This window comes from Poromitra crassiceps (genome assembly GCF_964638095.1).
Source record: "Poromitra crassiceps genome assembly, chromosome: 11".
NCBI classification, from domain to species: domain Eukaryota; kingdom Metazoa; phylum Chordata; class Actinopteri; order Beryciformes; family Melamphaidae; genus Poromitra; species Poromitra crassiceps.
Genome location: NC_139643.1, coordinates 27,475,807 through 27,490,625, shown reverse-complemented (window position 1 = coordinate 27,490,625; position 14,819 = coordinate 27,475,807). Strand labels below are relative to the sequence as shown.

Genomic DNA, 14,819 nt, shown 5'->3' with positions numbered 1-14,819 from the left:
CTGCGGCAGCTGGCTGGTTTGTACCAAAAACTAAACTAGACACCGAGCTAAGAAGCTAATGGCTATGTGTCTAAATAATCAATGTCCAATCACAGCGTCTGCTAAACAGCCAGCCGCTGCTGTACGTTTGGGCTCCACTGAGTCTAAATTTGCTTTCAAACAAATTGGAAGAGGGAAGAGGTGGAGGAGAGCAGCTGAACATGCAGCACTTCAGAGTCCAGAACCTCCAACGTCCATCGGCCCTGGAACACACCATACACACAACACTTGACCCCAAAACACTGACGTTGCATAGGAAGATGTCCATGGCATCAGTTGGAAAAGTTTTTGTCCGAATATTTTCTCTGAAAAGCAGTTGTTCATTATTTTCTTTGCTAATGCTTTGGAAGTGAAATACTATCAGAGATGTACTATGTGAGCGAGCTGTAACTCCACCTCTGGGTTTCGGCTCCCTCGTATACAGGAGGTAAAGTGTGTTGCAGAAGTCCAGCGGCTCAGTAGGGACCTGCATCCTCCCACTCGTTACAGGCCCTGAGCTCCCGTTACGCGGGTTGTGCTGGACGTTACAGGCCCTGAGCTCCCGTTACGCGGGTTGTGCTGGACGTTACAGGCCCCGAGCTCCTGTTACGCAGGGGTTGTGCTGGACATGACTCTACTTCACACTGTTTAATAGGCTCTGCACTGCCTCCAGTGGCTGATTTGACCACTAATGACCCTCCCTCTGACTGATGAGCCTATACGCTGCAAATCAAACGATGCATACTATTAGTTTAGTTCATGTATATTCTGTGAAACCTGCTGTGAAAAAGTCATATTGTGCTAAAAGTATATTTGATTTGGGGGGTGTGTGTGTGTGTGTGTGTGTGTGTGTGTGTGTGTGTGTGTGTGTGTGTGTGTGTGTGTGTGTGTGTGTGTGTGTGTGTGAGGGGTGAGTTAGTGTTTCTCTAACAGACCATCGCGGAGCACTCACAGTGGGCCGGGCCCATGGTGTGAGAAATATGATGGAATAAATCCACTTTACCATCGAAGTCTGGGGAAATGTCTATAGAAGTATAGAATTTAATTAGACTCCGTGAATTACACATGAGTTAAAGAGCCAATCTGGACTTCAGTTGACTTTTGGGCTAACTCATCTCACACATATTCCTGAAGAGTTTAGGGTCTTTTCAACATGTGGCTCAGTGGTAGTAGAGCTGTCGCCTCACAGCTAGAAGGTCCTGGGTTCGATTCCCACCTGGGACGCTGTGAGCGCTGAAGGAGTGCGTGCCCGTCCGCATGTCCTCGGGTGGGGTCGTCAAAAGGGCCTTTCTGTGTGCATGTTCTCCCCGTGCCCCCTGGGGGTTTCCTTCATATAGGAACCCCTCACCAAAAACATGCAATATCCTTGTCGTCGCTGAAGTGGTGCCTCCTCTGGTCGTTAAGGGCACCTGTTCGGAGGGAGGGGAACTGGTTGGAATAGCGTGATCCTCCCACGTGCTATGTCCTACCAGTGAAGCTTCCCCTCTCAGGTGAAAAGAAGCGGCTGGCTAACTGCCCATGTCTCGGAGGAAGCATGGAACCAGTTTCGGCCCACCCCCGATCGACAGAGGGTGGAGCAGCAACCAGGATAAATAAATTAAAATTAGCACTAATGGGGGATAAAAATTGGATAAAAGATTGGGGGGGGGGGTCTTTTCATCTTGAGTTACTCACCAGCCTGTTCTCCTGACTGAGCTTTCCAAGCCTCGCTGTCTGTGACAGATCCATGTTGAGCCTTTACATAATTGACCTTTTTTTTTAATGAAAAGCTCCGCTAATACATTTGTGAAAGAGCACAAAAAGTTTGAATCCACTAAATCATTTTGTTCATAAAGCGAGCGGCCTGACCAGAGTGCTGCGCTGCAATTATGCAACCAGCTTTAGAGAGCTTTTAGAGGATGACAAGCTATCAGCGTTTCCTCCTTCCTGCCCCTGCGGATGTCCTTGGTTCAACCCGTGGGTTCTCATCTGCTGCTCCAATCACGTCCCACCTCCCTCCGCTCTTGGCAATCTTCACGACAACCATATTTTATACCCCATAATAAAAGTTTGATACGCTCTACACACATTATTAGAGAGGATAGCAGCTAGTAAAACACTTGAGACTGAGAGAGGGGGAGAGATATGACTATAAAGGGGAGACCGAGGTAGAGAGACAAAGAAAGGGGGAGAGAGAAGGGAGAGATGAGATGGAGAACCAGGGAGGATGCGTGTGCCGTTGAGTGACAGATAGAGGGAGACAGAGAGACAGATTAGGAAAGAAATGCGCACGGGAAAAGCAGGACGAATGTACGTGTGTACGTGTGCGTGTGTGCGTGCGCGCGTGTGTGTGCGTGTGTGTGCGTGCGTGTGTGTGTGTGCATGCGTGTGCGTGTGTGTGTGCGCGCGTGCGTGTGTCTGTGTGTGTGTGCGTGTGTGCGTGTGTGTGTGTGTGTGTGTGGTTGGTATAGTAGGCATCACAGATCAATCCTAGCTGTTAAATTAGCAGCACAGTACACAGTTATTTACTGCAGCTGTTATTTGGTGGAGAAAATATTTCATAAGCCTGGAACGAAGTCAAACCGTTGCCATTGCATCGTAAAATATCCCAAATAAATGGCATCAATGAGATTGTGAAATTTCCTCAAGATATTTTATCTGGAAATTTGTTTTCAACCCTATTTGTCTGATTGTCCGCAGCATATCTAAAAAACCTGTGAAACATATTAGAGACCATATCAAACGGAAATGATATGGAAAAGCTGAAAATAGAATAATTGGAGATGCTGGATTTCTGCAAAAATAGTGACAACATATTACAAGGACCCAACAGAGTGATGTAGTCTCTCACCCAGAGATCCAGACACATGAATGCATAGTATCACTGAGAGAGAGAGAGAGAGAGAGAGAGAGAGAGAGAGGGAGGCAGCAGAGAAAGAGGAAGGGGTGGAGGAGAGAGAGGCTTTAGAGAAACAGAGATCGTGAGAGAGAGAGGAAAGGGTACATGAGATGTGGATTATTTTAGGGGCACTCTGTCTTTGATCCTCCCTTCTCCATCCCTGCTTCTGCTCCTTTTTGATGCCCTCCTTTCCTCCTCCTTTCCCTCTCTCTCTCTCTCCTATCATCCCTCCCTCTTCTTCCCTCCCTCGCTCGCCCTCCCAGCTGATATTTGTAAAGTTGTTAGATGTAGCATTTTTAACCACAATTATATCAGCGTCACATTCATTCTGATATCTTGGTCTAATAATTACCATTAACAAATGGGACCATCGTGGAAACGGATGGGCTCTATTTCACTCCAGTGCTGCTGTTGGTGATTCTGAAATTTAAGACCACATTTCCCAGAAAGCCTCTTGCTTATAACCAACTGAAACTGTGCTGGTGATTTATGTGATGTTAAACTGCCACACGGCAGCTTCCAGGCTGCTGCTGCTGCTAGCTGTCAACTGGCCCTGATGCTGTAAGAGGTACAGGTAGCTATTGTAGCATGATTGATACAAGCCATACTGAGAAAGACACACACGCGCAGTCGCGCACACACACACGCACGCACACACACACACACACACACGCACACACACGCACACACACACACACACACACACACACACACACACACAAAATGCGTGGACACTTGCTTGGAGAGACACACATTAATGAATGCATGAATACAGATACACACGTGCACGTGCACGCACACACGCACACACACACACACACACACACACACACACACACACACACACACACACACACACACACACACACACACACACACACACACACACACAGAGAAATAAATCATTCTACTGGAGCCCAGCATGGACATAGAATTCATTTTGAAAAGCATGAGAGGTTTATTTTTTTCTTGAAATTGAAGTTTTCACTTTTTCTTTTCTGCTTTCCACCCATTTAAACTCCTTCATCCCTTTATTCCATGTATTTTCTCTCTCTCATTCCTTCCCTCTTGCTCCATTGCTCGCTCTCTCTCTCTCTCTCTCTCTCTCTCTCTCTCGCTCTCTCTCTCTCTCTCTCTCTCTCTCTCTCGCTCTCTCTCTCTCTCTCTCTCTCTCTCTCTCTCTCGCTCTCTCTCTCTCGCTCTCTGTCTCTCTCGCTCTCTCTCTCTCTCTCTCTCTCTTGCTCTCTCTCGCTCTCTCTCTCTCTCTCTCTCGCTTTCCGTGTTGCTTGCTCGTTTTCTGGGCATCTTTTTTTACTCTCTCTCAGGTGATTGGTTTTCCTCTGCCAGGATGCATGTCAAAAGCTCTGAATCACACCATCTCTCTCTCTCTCTCTCTCTCTCACACACACACACACACACACACACACACACACACATGCACGCTCACACATATTCAGACAGCAAGGGATATCAGGGGAATTATGGAGACATGCAAGAGTTCCTCGCACACTCATATACACACATGCGCGCTCACACACACACACACACGCACACATGCACACATGCACACACACACACACACACACGCACACACACACACACACACACACACACACACACACACACGCACACACACACACACACACACTGCAAGGCTCCAGAACTTGCTAGCTTCCCTCCCAGTAAGTGAAATATTGAGGGTTCAGACAGGTTAATGAAACATTAGTGAAGGTAAACACAAATCAAGCTGCTTCCTGGTAACTCGACTACAACTAAGAATATCAACAGACGCACAGCAAGGCAGTGTCTCCTCTCCAAAAGGGAGCTTTTCAATTGTACATGTATGTACATTGTATGTACATTCTATGTACCTTGTATGTACATACAATGTATGTTGTGAGGAGGTCAGTGTGTGCAATGTGTTTAGAGAGAGCCTCTGTTATGTTGACAGGATGGCAGTCTGGCTTTTTGAGTCATTACTCTGGAGTTGAAGTGCAGAAAGCTTCAAACTGCATCTGTTTATCTTACTCGCAGGAAAACTCATTTCTCTGGGTCTGCGTCTGCGTCTGGACCTCTTCACTTTCTTGTGTGGAGGTCGACTTCTGTCGCGCATTTACAATCATCAGTCAAGTTTCATTTTCATTCTAATAAAGAACAAGTCTGCTGAAGTCTGTGGGGAAAAAATACTGTTTGTTTTCTCCTGTGGAGAGGTCGACTTTCATCTATTCAGGAAAAAACCACGAGTGAAGTTTCATTAGGGACTGTGAACCCCAAGAGGTGTACGAAAAGTGAGGGGCACTTTCACTATTCTGCTTCCCTGAATGCCTGCTTCACTATTCTGCTTCCACAATACCTGCTTCACTATTCTGCTTCCCCAATGCCTGCTTCACTATTCTGCTTCCCCAATGCCTGCTTCACTATTCTGCTTCCCCAATGCCTGCTTCACTATTCTGCTTCCCCAATGCCTGCTTCACTATTCTGCTTCCCCAATGCCTGCTTCACTATTCTGCTTCCCCAATACCTGCTTCACTATTCTGCTTCCCCAATGCCTGCTTCACCATTCTGCTCCCCCAATGTCTGCTTCACTATTCTGCTTCCCCAATGCCTGCTTCACTATTCTGCTTCCCCAATGCCTGCTTCACTATTCTGCTTCCCCAATGCCTGCTTCACCATTCTGCTCCCCCAATGCCTGCTTCACTATTCTGCTCCCCCAATGCCTGCTTCACTATTCTGCTTCCCCAATGCCTGCTTCACTATTCTGCTTCCCCAATACCTGCTTCACTATTCTGCTCCCCCAATGCCTGCTTCACTATTCTGCTTCCCCAATGCCTGCTTCACTATTCTGCTTCCCCAATGCCTGCTTCACTATTCTGCTTCCCCAATACCTGCTTCACTATTCTGCTTCCCCAATACCTGCTTCACTATTCTGCTCCCCCAATGCCTGCTTCACTATTCTGCTTCCCCAATGCCTGCTTCACTTTTCTGCTCCCCCAATGCCTGCTTCACTATTCTGCTCCCCCAATGCCTGCTTCACTATTCTGCTTCCCCAATACCTGCTTCACTATTCTGCTTCCCCAATGCCTGCTTCACTATTCTGCTTCCCCAATGCCTGCTTCACTATTCTGCTTCCCCAATGCCTGCTTCCCCAATGCCTGCTTCACTATTCTGCTCCCCCAATGCCTGCTTCACTATTCTGCTCCCCCAATGCCTGCTTCACTATTCTGCTTCCCCAATGCCTGCTTCACTATTCTGCTTCCCCAATACCTGCTTCACTATTCTGCTTCCCCCAATGCCTGCTTCACTATTCTGCTTCCCCCAATGCCTGCTTCACTATTCTGCTTCCCCCAATGCCTGCTTCACTATTCTGCTTCCCCAATGCCTGCTTCACTATTCTGCTCCCCCAATGCCTGCTTCACTATTCTGCTTCCCCAATGTCTGCTTCACTATTCTGCTCCCCCAATGCCTGCTTCACTATTCTGCTTCCCCAATGCCTGCTTCACTATTCTGCTCCCCCAATGCCTGCTTCACTATTCTGCTTCCCCAATGCCTGCTTCACTATTCTGCTCCCCCAATGCCTGCTTCACTATTCTGCTTCCCCAATGCCTGCTTCACTATTCTGCTCCCCCAATGCCTGCTTCACTATTCTGCTTCCCCAATGCCTGCTTCACTATTCTGCTTCCCCAATACCTGCTTCACTATTCTGCTTCCCCAATGCCTGCTTCACTATTCTGCTTCCCCAATACCTGCTTCACTATTCTGCTTCCCCAATGCCTGCTTCACTATTCTGCTTCACTTCAGAGGTAACTGCATTTCTAAACCTGCTTGTGTAAGTTAGTTTAGTGCCTTTTATTTGTCCTGATTGTGCTGTACAAATAGTTATGAATTTAGGATATTACTGAAAGCATGAGTTTTGTTATGTGCTTAAAAACAAGCTGTCAGTGAAGTTTGGGTATTTAGACCATACTTGATTCATTCAACTTCATTCACATCAGATGTAGCAGCTCCCCCTTGTGGCTAGGGCAAAATGTGCAGCGCTCAGCAGACCTGGATACGTTCTTAATCTGTGTTTTAGCATGTCAGTAATAATTAAAGGGTATGAATTCTATGAAATGTAGTCCATCCATTATTTAAACCTTAATAACTTTTTAAACCGTTGCCAAGTGAATGTTTGCTGAGCATGCATTTTAAGCATGCCTGCTTTGCATTCATAATAGCACACATGGTAGCTGCAGTTACCCCTCTACTGTAGACCATATCTCCATTGGAGGCACTTTACAGTAGTTTCTGAAGGAAATGTGACTTATTGTTAGTAATTCACTTCCAACACCCACATGTCAAGTGTTTGTGCTTTCAAACTGGCAACCTGGTGGTCAAAAGCTTGGCTGTCTGCTGTTAACCTCCCCTCTTTCTTTTTCTTTTTTCAAAACAAAACTGTGAGCGCAAACTGTCAGTAATAAAATCAGAATGACGTGTTCACCGCTGACATGAAAAACTCTCAAAACAGGAAATGTGGTACCTAGCCGCAGGGTTATGTGGAGGCGTGGGTGTGTTTATTCTGTTCTCTCAGTTGTTATAATTTATTTCGATCTCAGACATCTAAATAAGATAAAGCAGAAAAGTGGGAAGCACATAATTGAACACTAACGTCTCTCTTCTCTTCTCTCCTCTCTTCTTTCATCTCTTTTTTTCCCCTCTAGACACCCAGACCTCTAAACATCATCAAGCAGAACAACGGCGAACAGATCATCCGACGCCGAACCCGGAAACGCCTCAACCCCGATTCGCTGACGGCGGAAAACCCCGCTCCCAAGCAGCAGCGAATCACCGGCGACGAGCGCATGAACGGGGAGGAGCCGGACAGGAGCTGTCCGCCAATCAAGAATCAGCAGCCGTCCCCTCGCTCGCGATCGCCGCGATCCACTCAAGCCTTCTTAGCCAATCAAACGTTGGAGATCCACCGCCGCATGCCTCCCCTCCTCCTCCCTTCCCACCCGCCTTCCTCGTTAATACCCGAGGGCAATGGGAGCATCGTTGAGGGAGGGATCACGTCGAAAGTAGAGGGCGGCAAAGGAGGAGGGGGGTCAGAAAGAGGGAGTCCAATTGAAAAGTACATGCGTCCATCTAAACCGTCCAGTTATTCTCCTCCTGGCTCACCCATTGAAAAGTACCAGTACCCCCTTTTCTCCTTGCCCCTCCCCTTAACCCTTTCACCTGACTTGTCCTCTGAATCCGATTGGCTCAGGTTCTGGACCAAGTACAAGATGGCAGCCACCTCCGGGGTTCCCGGGGCAATCGGTAACCTTAGCAACCCCGGAAGCCTTGGAAATAACGCGCATTATCTCGGCGCGATGGTGGCGCCGATACAGCATCATCAGCAAAGCTACACGGTGCCTTACTGCGCCTCTCCCTACTCCCCTCTCCCTCCTCCCCCAGCTCCTCCCCACTACCCCCCTCCCCCTCTCCATCCCCAAGCCTCTTCATCCTCGTCGTCGATAGAAAACGATGCTCCTTTGGATCTCGCAATCAGACAAAGAGATACGCACGCGAACGCCGCCAGTACACACGTGTCAACGAATGGCTCGGAAAGGAGAATGCAGGAGTCGCCGCTTGCCGAGAGGAAGACCGAGAACTGGAAAGGGGAGAGAGATGAAACGGAGAGGATGGAGGAAGAAGGGAAGCAGAGGGAGGAGACAGGAAAGGAAGAAAAGGATCAATTGCCGACATCAAGAAGTCCGTTGAGCGTCGCATCGAGCCGTGCAATGGTGGAGGCGGCCACGCAGGATGACCTGACCAATCGCTGCATCCACTGCGGGATCTACTTCCTGGACGAGGTCATGTATGCGCTGCACATGAGTTGCCATGGCGACGGGGGGCCGTACCAGTGCAGTTTCTGTCTCCACGTGTGTTTAGATCGTTATGATTTCACCACACACATCCAGAGGGGCCTACACAGATACACGGAAAAAACATCAACACAGAGAGGTCCCGTGCAAGAGGGCAACATTCAAAAAGTAACGATGATGTCGGAGAGCAAATGTCAAAATGAAATGATGTCAGAGGAACAAGATGCCAGCGACCGCGAGGACGCCATAGGCGAGAGTGATGACGTCATAGGGGCATGTCACGAGGACAAAGTAAAAGAAGTTACTGGCGTTGACGTCGCCAACGACGACGTCGTCACTGGAGATGAAGAGAGAGAGGAAACGGGAGAGGTCCATGACGTCACAAACCAGGAATCGGGAGACAAGATGGCGACAGATAGTGGCAATGACCTCACAGAGGTGGCAGATGTCACGGCCGCCGCTAAGTGTCAAAAACCCGACGAGAGCTCAGCGAGTAATTAAGTGGTCATGTGATTCACACAAACCTTCAACGACACATTGGATTGGATGAATAAGCTTTCTGCCTGCACATTCCCGGAGGCCAGCCCCCGACAGAAGGGCCTGTCCTGGCCACTAAACGGAACACATCCTAACGCTGGAAGCACACGGCTGTCATGTTGTTGAAAATTATTGTAGAATTGGTTCTGAACTCTGCTGCAGGATAGTGTGGAGAAATAACCTCAATCCTGTTTTTGAGTGACGGTCACTTGACAGCTCTGTGGCAGGTCCTTGACATTGGAGTGTAGACAGAAATCACCTGTAATAACAGCTACTTCATGTACTTTCTAAATAAGAGGATTGAAAGTTGGACTGCTCTTGTATCTACTGTTATGGTCTGATTTTAGTTTGAGGAGCTCAGCACTTGCACAGCTACCATACAGCAGAGCAAAAAATACTAGAAGCAAAAAAAAAAACTTTTACTGAACTGAACTGATCTGTTATGCCCCATGGTCAACTGAACTACTCTGGGTCCGAGCTGGTCCAAACTAGTTTCATGCATTATTCAGACTGGTTTCTCTTGGTACAACCAGATCTAATCTGGTTAGAATTTGTTTGTTCTGGTCCAGAGTATGTGTTTTGACTGTTTTCCGCTGTATACATGAAATGGATCTATACCTACCAAAACTGATTTGGACTGGTGGGAACTGGTCAGAAGTAAAGCAGTTGAGTACGGCTGGTTTGACCCTGGTACAAAAGGATGGGTTGGTTTCCTTCACTCGCTTGCTACGCTTTCTAGGATGAACGCAGAACGAGCACCACCGCAAAGTGGCCCAGCATGGGAGAAGCCGCATCAAGTCAAACACAGTACGAGTGTACTGTCCAAACGAGCTTCAACTGTTTTGAAACTGCTCAAAACTGCTTTTTGAACTGGTTTAATGTGACCAGAAACTTGTTTGTACTGCTCAGAACCAGTTTTAACTGGTCAAAACCGGTTTAATTCCGGAATGAAGTGTTCTGTTTTGTCCGTTTGGATGGAACCAAGTGACATTATTTTCTACCTTCCTCCGTGCCATGATACTAGCTATGTGCCTGGCTGCCTGCCTAATAGAACAACCGACTATTAACCTGCTTAACATTTATATTAATAATAAAAAAAAATGTAATAATAATACTGATGATGTTATAGTACAAAACATGCAATTTGCTACATTTTCCTATATATGATGTTATTTTGTAAAGGCAAAGAATGCTTTTTTGCAGGAAATGGTACTATAATAAGTAGTCCTTACTTTATTTTGTTTTTTATTCCGTTTTGTTTTTGAGCTGTTTGTTGTTTGTGTTGTTACGGAGACTTGTTACCTTGACGACAGCAGTCTAACAGAGATGGTACAGCGAAAGAGGGGGTTGTGTGTGCGTGTGTATTTGTGTAATTGCGTATGTGTGTGTAACTGCGTCTGCAGGATCAAAGGATGTGTCCGTCCCCTAATGATGATGTAAACAGAATGAAGGCTTGCGATTGGTGTTTCAGTCCTCAGGGGTCACACGGGTTGCACACCAACCCACCTGTCTCATAGCATGTGACATGTATTTTTTACATGTCGATAGGTCCCATGGTTTTAAAGCATGTTGCATAATATGTTCTCTTATGTATGTTCTTCTCGTGTGATTTATGTGTTAATAGGTCACATGGTCTTAGCATGTAATATAATTTTACTGTATGTACTTAACATGTTGCTAGGTCACATGGTCTTAGAGAGAGACTTAGGATATTAGAGAGGTGGATTCTGATTTTGTCAAAAGAAGCTATTGTTTAGGTTAACAGTATGATTTGCCCTGTATCGAGGCTACAAAGCTACTTACCTATAGGGTTTTATTCAGCTTGCCTTAGTGCAGTAACACTTGGGAAGGTTACCGCTGTGAGTGAGTTCCCTGTTAGGGACGGGAACAGTTACAGTACACAATGAAACGTCTTGTCACAGGAAAATTAGACGATGCCATTGGAAAGTCACTTCTAACTAATCCAATGATCCACCTTTGGATTGTCAACCAGGCTTTTAGATGCTCTTGAGGTTTCAATACCTGAGTCTCTCTTTTAGACCCAATTCTACAGTTCTCATTGTTGAGTTTCCTTGTTGGGAGAATCAGAGTCATCATGACATGTACAGGTTATTATCGAAGGCCTTCAAAAGTCTCCCCATGCGCCAGAACGGAGCCCTGCGATGGCCATCTCTCTATTTGTATCAAGAAGAGAATCTGTCCTCCAGCCCTGCTGCCTTAGTTGCTAGGAAACACAAATTTCACCAAGGGACTCTTTAGGAGGGAAATAGTGGTTGAATAGATCGATGGAAAGGAGTGAAAGAAAGGAACGAAGTAACAACCTTAAGGAAAGACGTAACATATTTTTCTATGCTTTTGCAAAAGACGAATGAGAAATATTCCCCCTAGTGCCTGGTAACTTGTACAGTTTTTCTAACAGGTATGTATGTATGTCTGTCAATCAGAAAAATATGTAAGTCAGGAGTCATATATCATTCAAAGAGAATGCTATTTTGATTTCAATAGTTTGAGTTACCAGAGTCATTGGTTATGACGCGTGGTTTTAGCCGAGCTGTCTGATTGGTCAGATACATGTTCGAACTGCTTTATCAGCCCATGAGAAAGACCCAGTTGTGCTTTTTCTTATGCGTGTACTGTACACTACTTTGAAGAAGACAACGTCTGTATGAGGCATAATACCCATAAGGCATAAGTTTATTAATGTCCAGTGATCAGTTTTCTAGAGGAGACCATTTTGCCAGCACACGGTGGAAATTCAATCTTCATGACACTGGGACCAGATTTCTTTGTAAAAACACTTTTTGTTTGAAGGCCAAGCGAACAGAAAAAGAAAGTCCGTGGACTTTGCAAGACTGGAGTGCTGGTCCCCATGATGTCAACCAATAAGTTATGTAGCTGTTATTCTTCACCTTAAAACCTTCTACTTTGCAGACCTTGTATAGATGAGGCAATATTGATTTCCAAACTCCTTAATCATTGATTGTGATGTCAAGTAGAGGTGAAGTTGTCTGCGTTTCCCTGTGCTGCAGACAGCAGTGCGCTGATCCGTGCGTTATGCCTTACCAGCTCTGTCATAGAAACAGCCAAGAAGCCTGTCTTAACAGTCCCACCAGCCCCATCCTAAACTGTGCTACGACAGCATCAAAGCCAGTCTGTGCCACCTGATGTCTGACGTGTGCCCCGCCCACTCTGTGCCACCTGACTTCTGACGTGTGCCCCGCCCACTCTGCTGTGTGAGACTGGAAGCTGTGTCTGCGTTAGTTTGGCCTAACACTTGGACACATCTAATGGCTCTAATATTAATCTCACAGTTGTCACGTGAAGACTTCTCAACTCCATTCTTGAAGTTGCACTTGAAAAAAGCGCCTTTGACAGTTGGCTGACTACATAAGTTCCATCATGCCAGGACTCGTGAAACCCATTCAAAACTCATTTTGTTTTTTTTTGTACAGTAAATGGTCCGTTTTTCTTCAAAACTGAAACGTTTATCTGATCGTCTTTATTTCAGAAGACCCATTTTTTTTGTGTGAGATACAGTACAATGTCTTCATCTGACAGAACCAGTACACTGTGTGTAAAATGGTAGAGTGTTTCCTTTGTGCCAATATGCAAAGTTTTTTTTAAATTTGCATTTGTTTGAGTTATGGGCATCTCACAAGGGGCTGCTAGCAGAATAATAATAACGAAAAATGTTTACATTTGCAAATGTAGCAACAACAAAAAAGAAGACAAAAAAAATGAATGAAGCAATGCTTTCTCAAGGACAGAACGAGGGAAGGGTGCGAGGAGGATAAATGTTGAGATGGAAGGAGAGATGAGAGCCTTTGAAGAATAAATGGAGGGAAGGAGGGATGGATGAAGAGCGAGAGAGGAAGGGATCGATTGTTGCTTGTAGTGGCTGAAAGAGGGAGTTGTGTGTGTGTCCATATATCTGTGTATGCCTCTACTTACCCCCTCTCCCCCTCTTTCTCTCTCCTCCCCTCCTCTCTTTCCTGCATCCTCCCTTAAGATAACTGTCATATTGAAGGCATCCTCCATTGTTAGAGGGGTCATCTATACTTGCAGATGACAACAATTCGAAGATGACCTCATTGCCCCAAACTGGACCGGACCCTATGGGCTCGGGTCGGGCTGAATTTCTCACCTATAATTATTAATTGTAGGTTTTGTTGAGAAATATAATAATACGAGTTTTTGTCGCAATTTGGGGCTTTGATCAGATATGGGAGAGGCATTTTCCAGAACAACTTCATATACAAAATACAAAAAAAAAATCATTTCCCATTGATATTGATCATTTGATAAGCATTCATCACACACACACACACACATATCTCTGCCTGATGAAGCTCTAGGATTTGTCAATAGGTCAGAGACCAAATTCTAATGCCCAACGTTTTCCAATAGTTTTAGCTTTGAAGAAAAATCCACTCTCTGCATTGACTTGAGTTGAAAGTAAACGGAACATTATCCATATAGTGTTTTCATGTATTCTGCACACATTGTCGTATTGTCAGTGTCCTTCAGAACCCACACTTCTCCAAAGCGCTCCTTTTTATACCATAATTGCCAACTACCCATTGTCTCCCATGAGTCAATAAGCTTATATAATGCACTCTTAAAGGTCAAAATATGTTTTGTGTTGATGTGGGGAAAATGATTATTCTCACATCCTGGAAATACTTTACTGTGGGGGGGGGGGGGGGGGGGTAAGGCATTTTCACATTCTTAAGTACCTTATAAACGGTCTGGCCTGTTCTCAGACGCGTGGGAGACCATTTCAGCTGTCACTTACTGTAAGAAATAAAGAAATAGGCAATTTTGTTAAGGAATGAGTTTGGACAGGACACTGGTGATATGCCTTTGTTTTACTGCACCAGTAATGAGTCTATGTCTTAGGTTTGATGGCATTTCACATCAGCGTTTACATTGGGGGCCTTAAACAAGTGTTTTTAATTTGTCTCTATGTCAGAATGTGTGGATAGAAAATGATGCTGTTGCTTGCACTCCATTTATTATGTTCTTATTGCCAAGGAAGGGACAACACATACTGTGCACATGCACACACACACACACACACACACACACATACATACAAGCAGTGGTACGGATTTGAGTGTACATTTTGGGATGCGGTATCCGTGGGAGACGAGACCGATAAAGGCCAGTTTGTCATTGGTCAGACACACACACATGCACACTTACATGCACATGCACACATCAACTATGTACATTTAACCAATGTGTTTTATTAGAATTTTGTTTCTATTCAGTTGTATGGCTTTTATAGAAAAATGGGATTTTTTTTTTTTTTTTTTTTAGATTTTTTTCTCTCTCATGTTGTATTTTATTCCGCTACCTTTCTGTACGTTACATTGTTTTTTTTAGGTTTCATTTCATGCAAAAACAATTATTTCAACAACATATTTTGACAGCCAAGAAAAGTTTGTTACACAGCTAAACTTGAAGAATAATGTTGATGATGACGATGATGATGATAATAATTAATAAAAGTAATAACAAACATGCCGTATATGGACAAT

At 45.3% G+C, this 14,819-nt stretch overlaps 1 protein-coding gene across 1 annotated transcript in view; it reads left to right on the top strand.

The window, feature by feature from the left end:
- The window catches only part of trps1 (trichorhinophalangeal syndrome I), a 206,162-nt gene extending 196,913 nt beyond the window's left edge, over positions 1-9,249 (top strand). The window contains exon 11 of the mRNA XM_083646814.1: positions 7,594-9,249. Coding sequence (XP_083502940.1) covers positions 7,594-9,240 — 1,647 coding nt within the window. The 3' untranslated portion in view covers positions 9,241-9,249. The remainder of the gene's footprint in view (positions 1-7,593) is intronic.
- Positions 9,250-14,819: the final 5,570 nt, after the last annotated feature.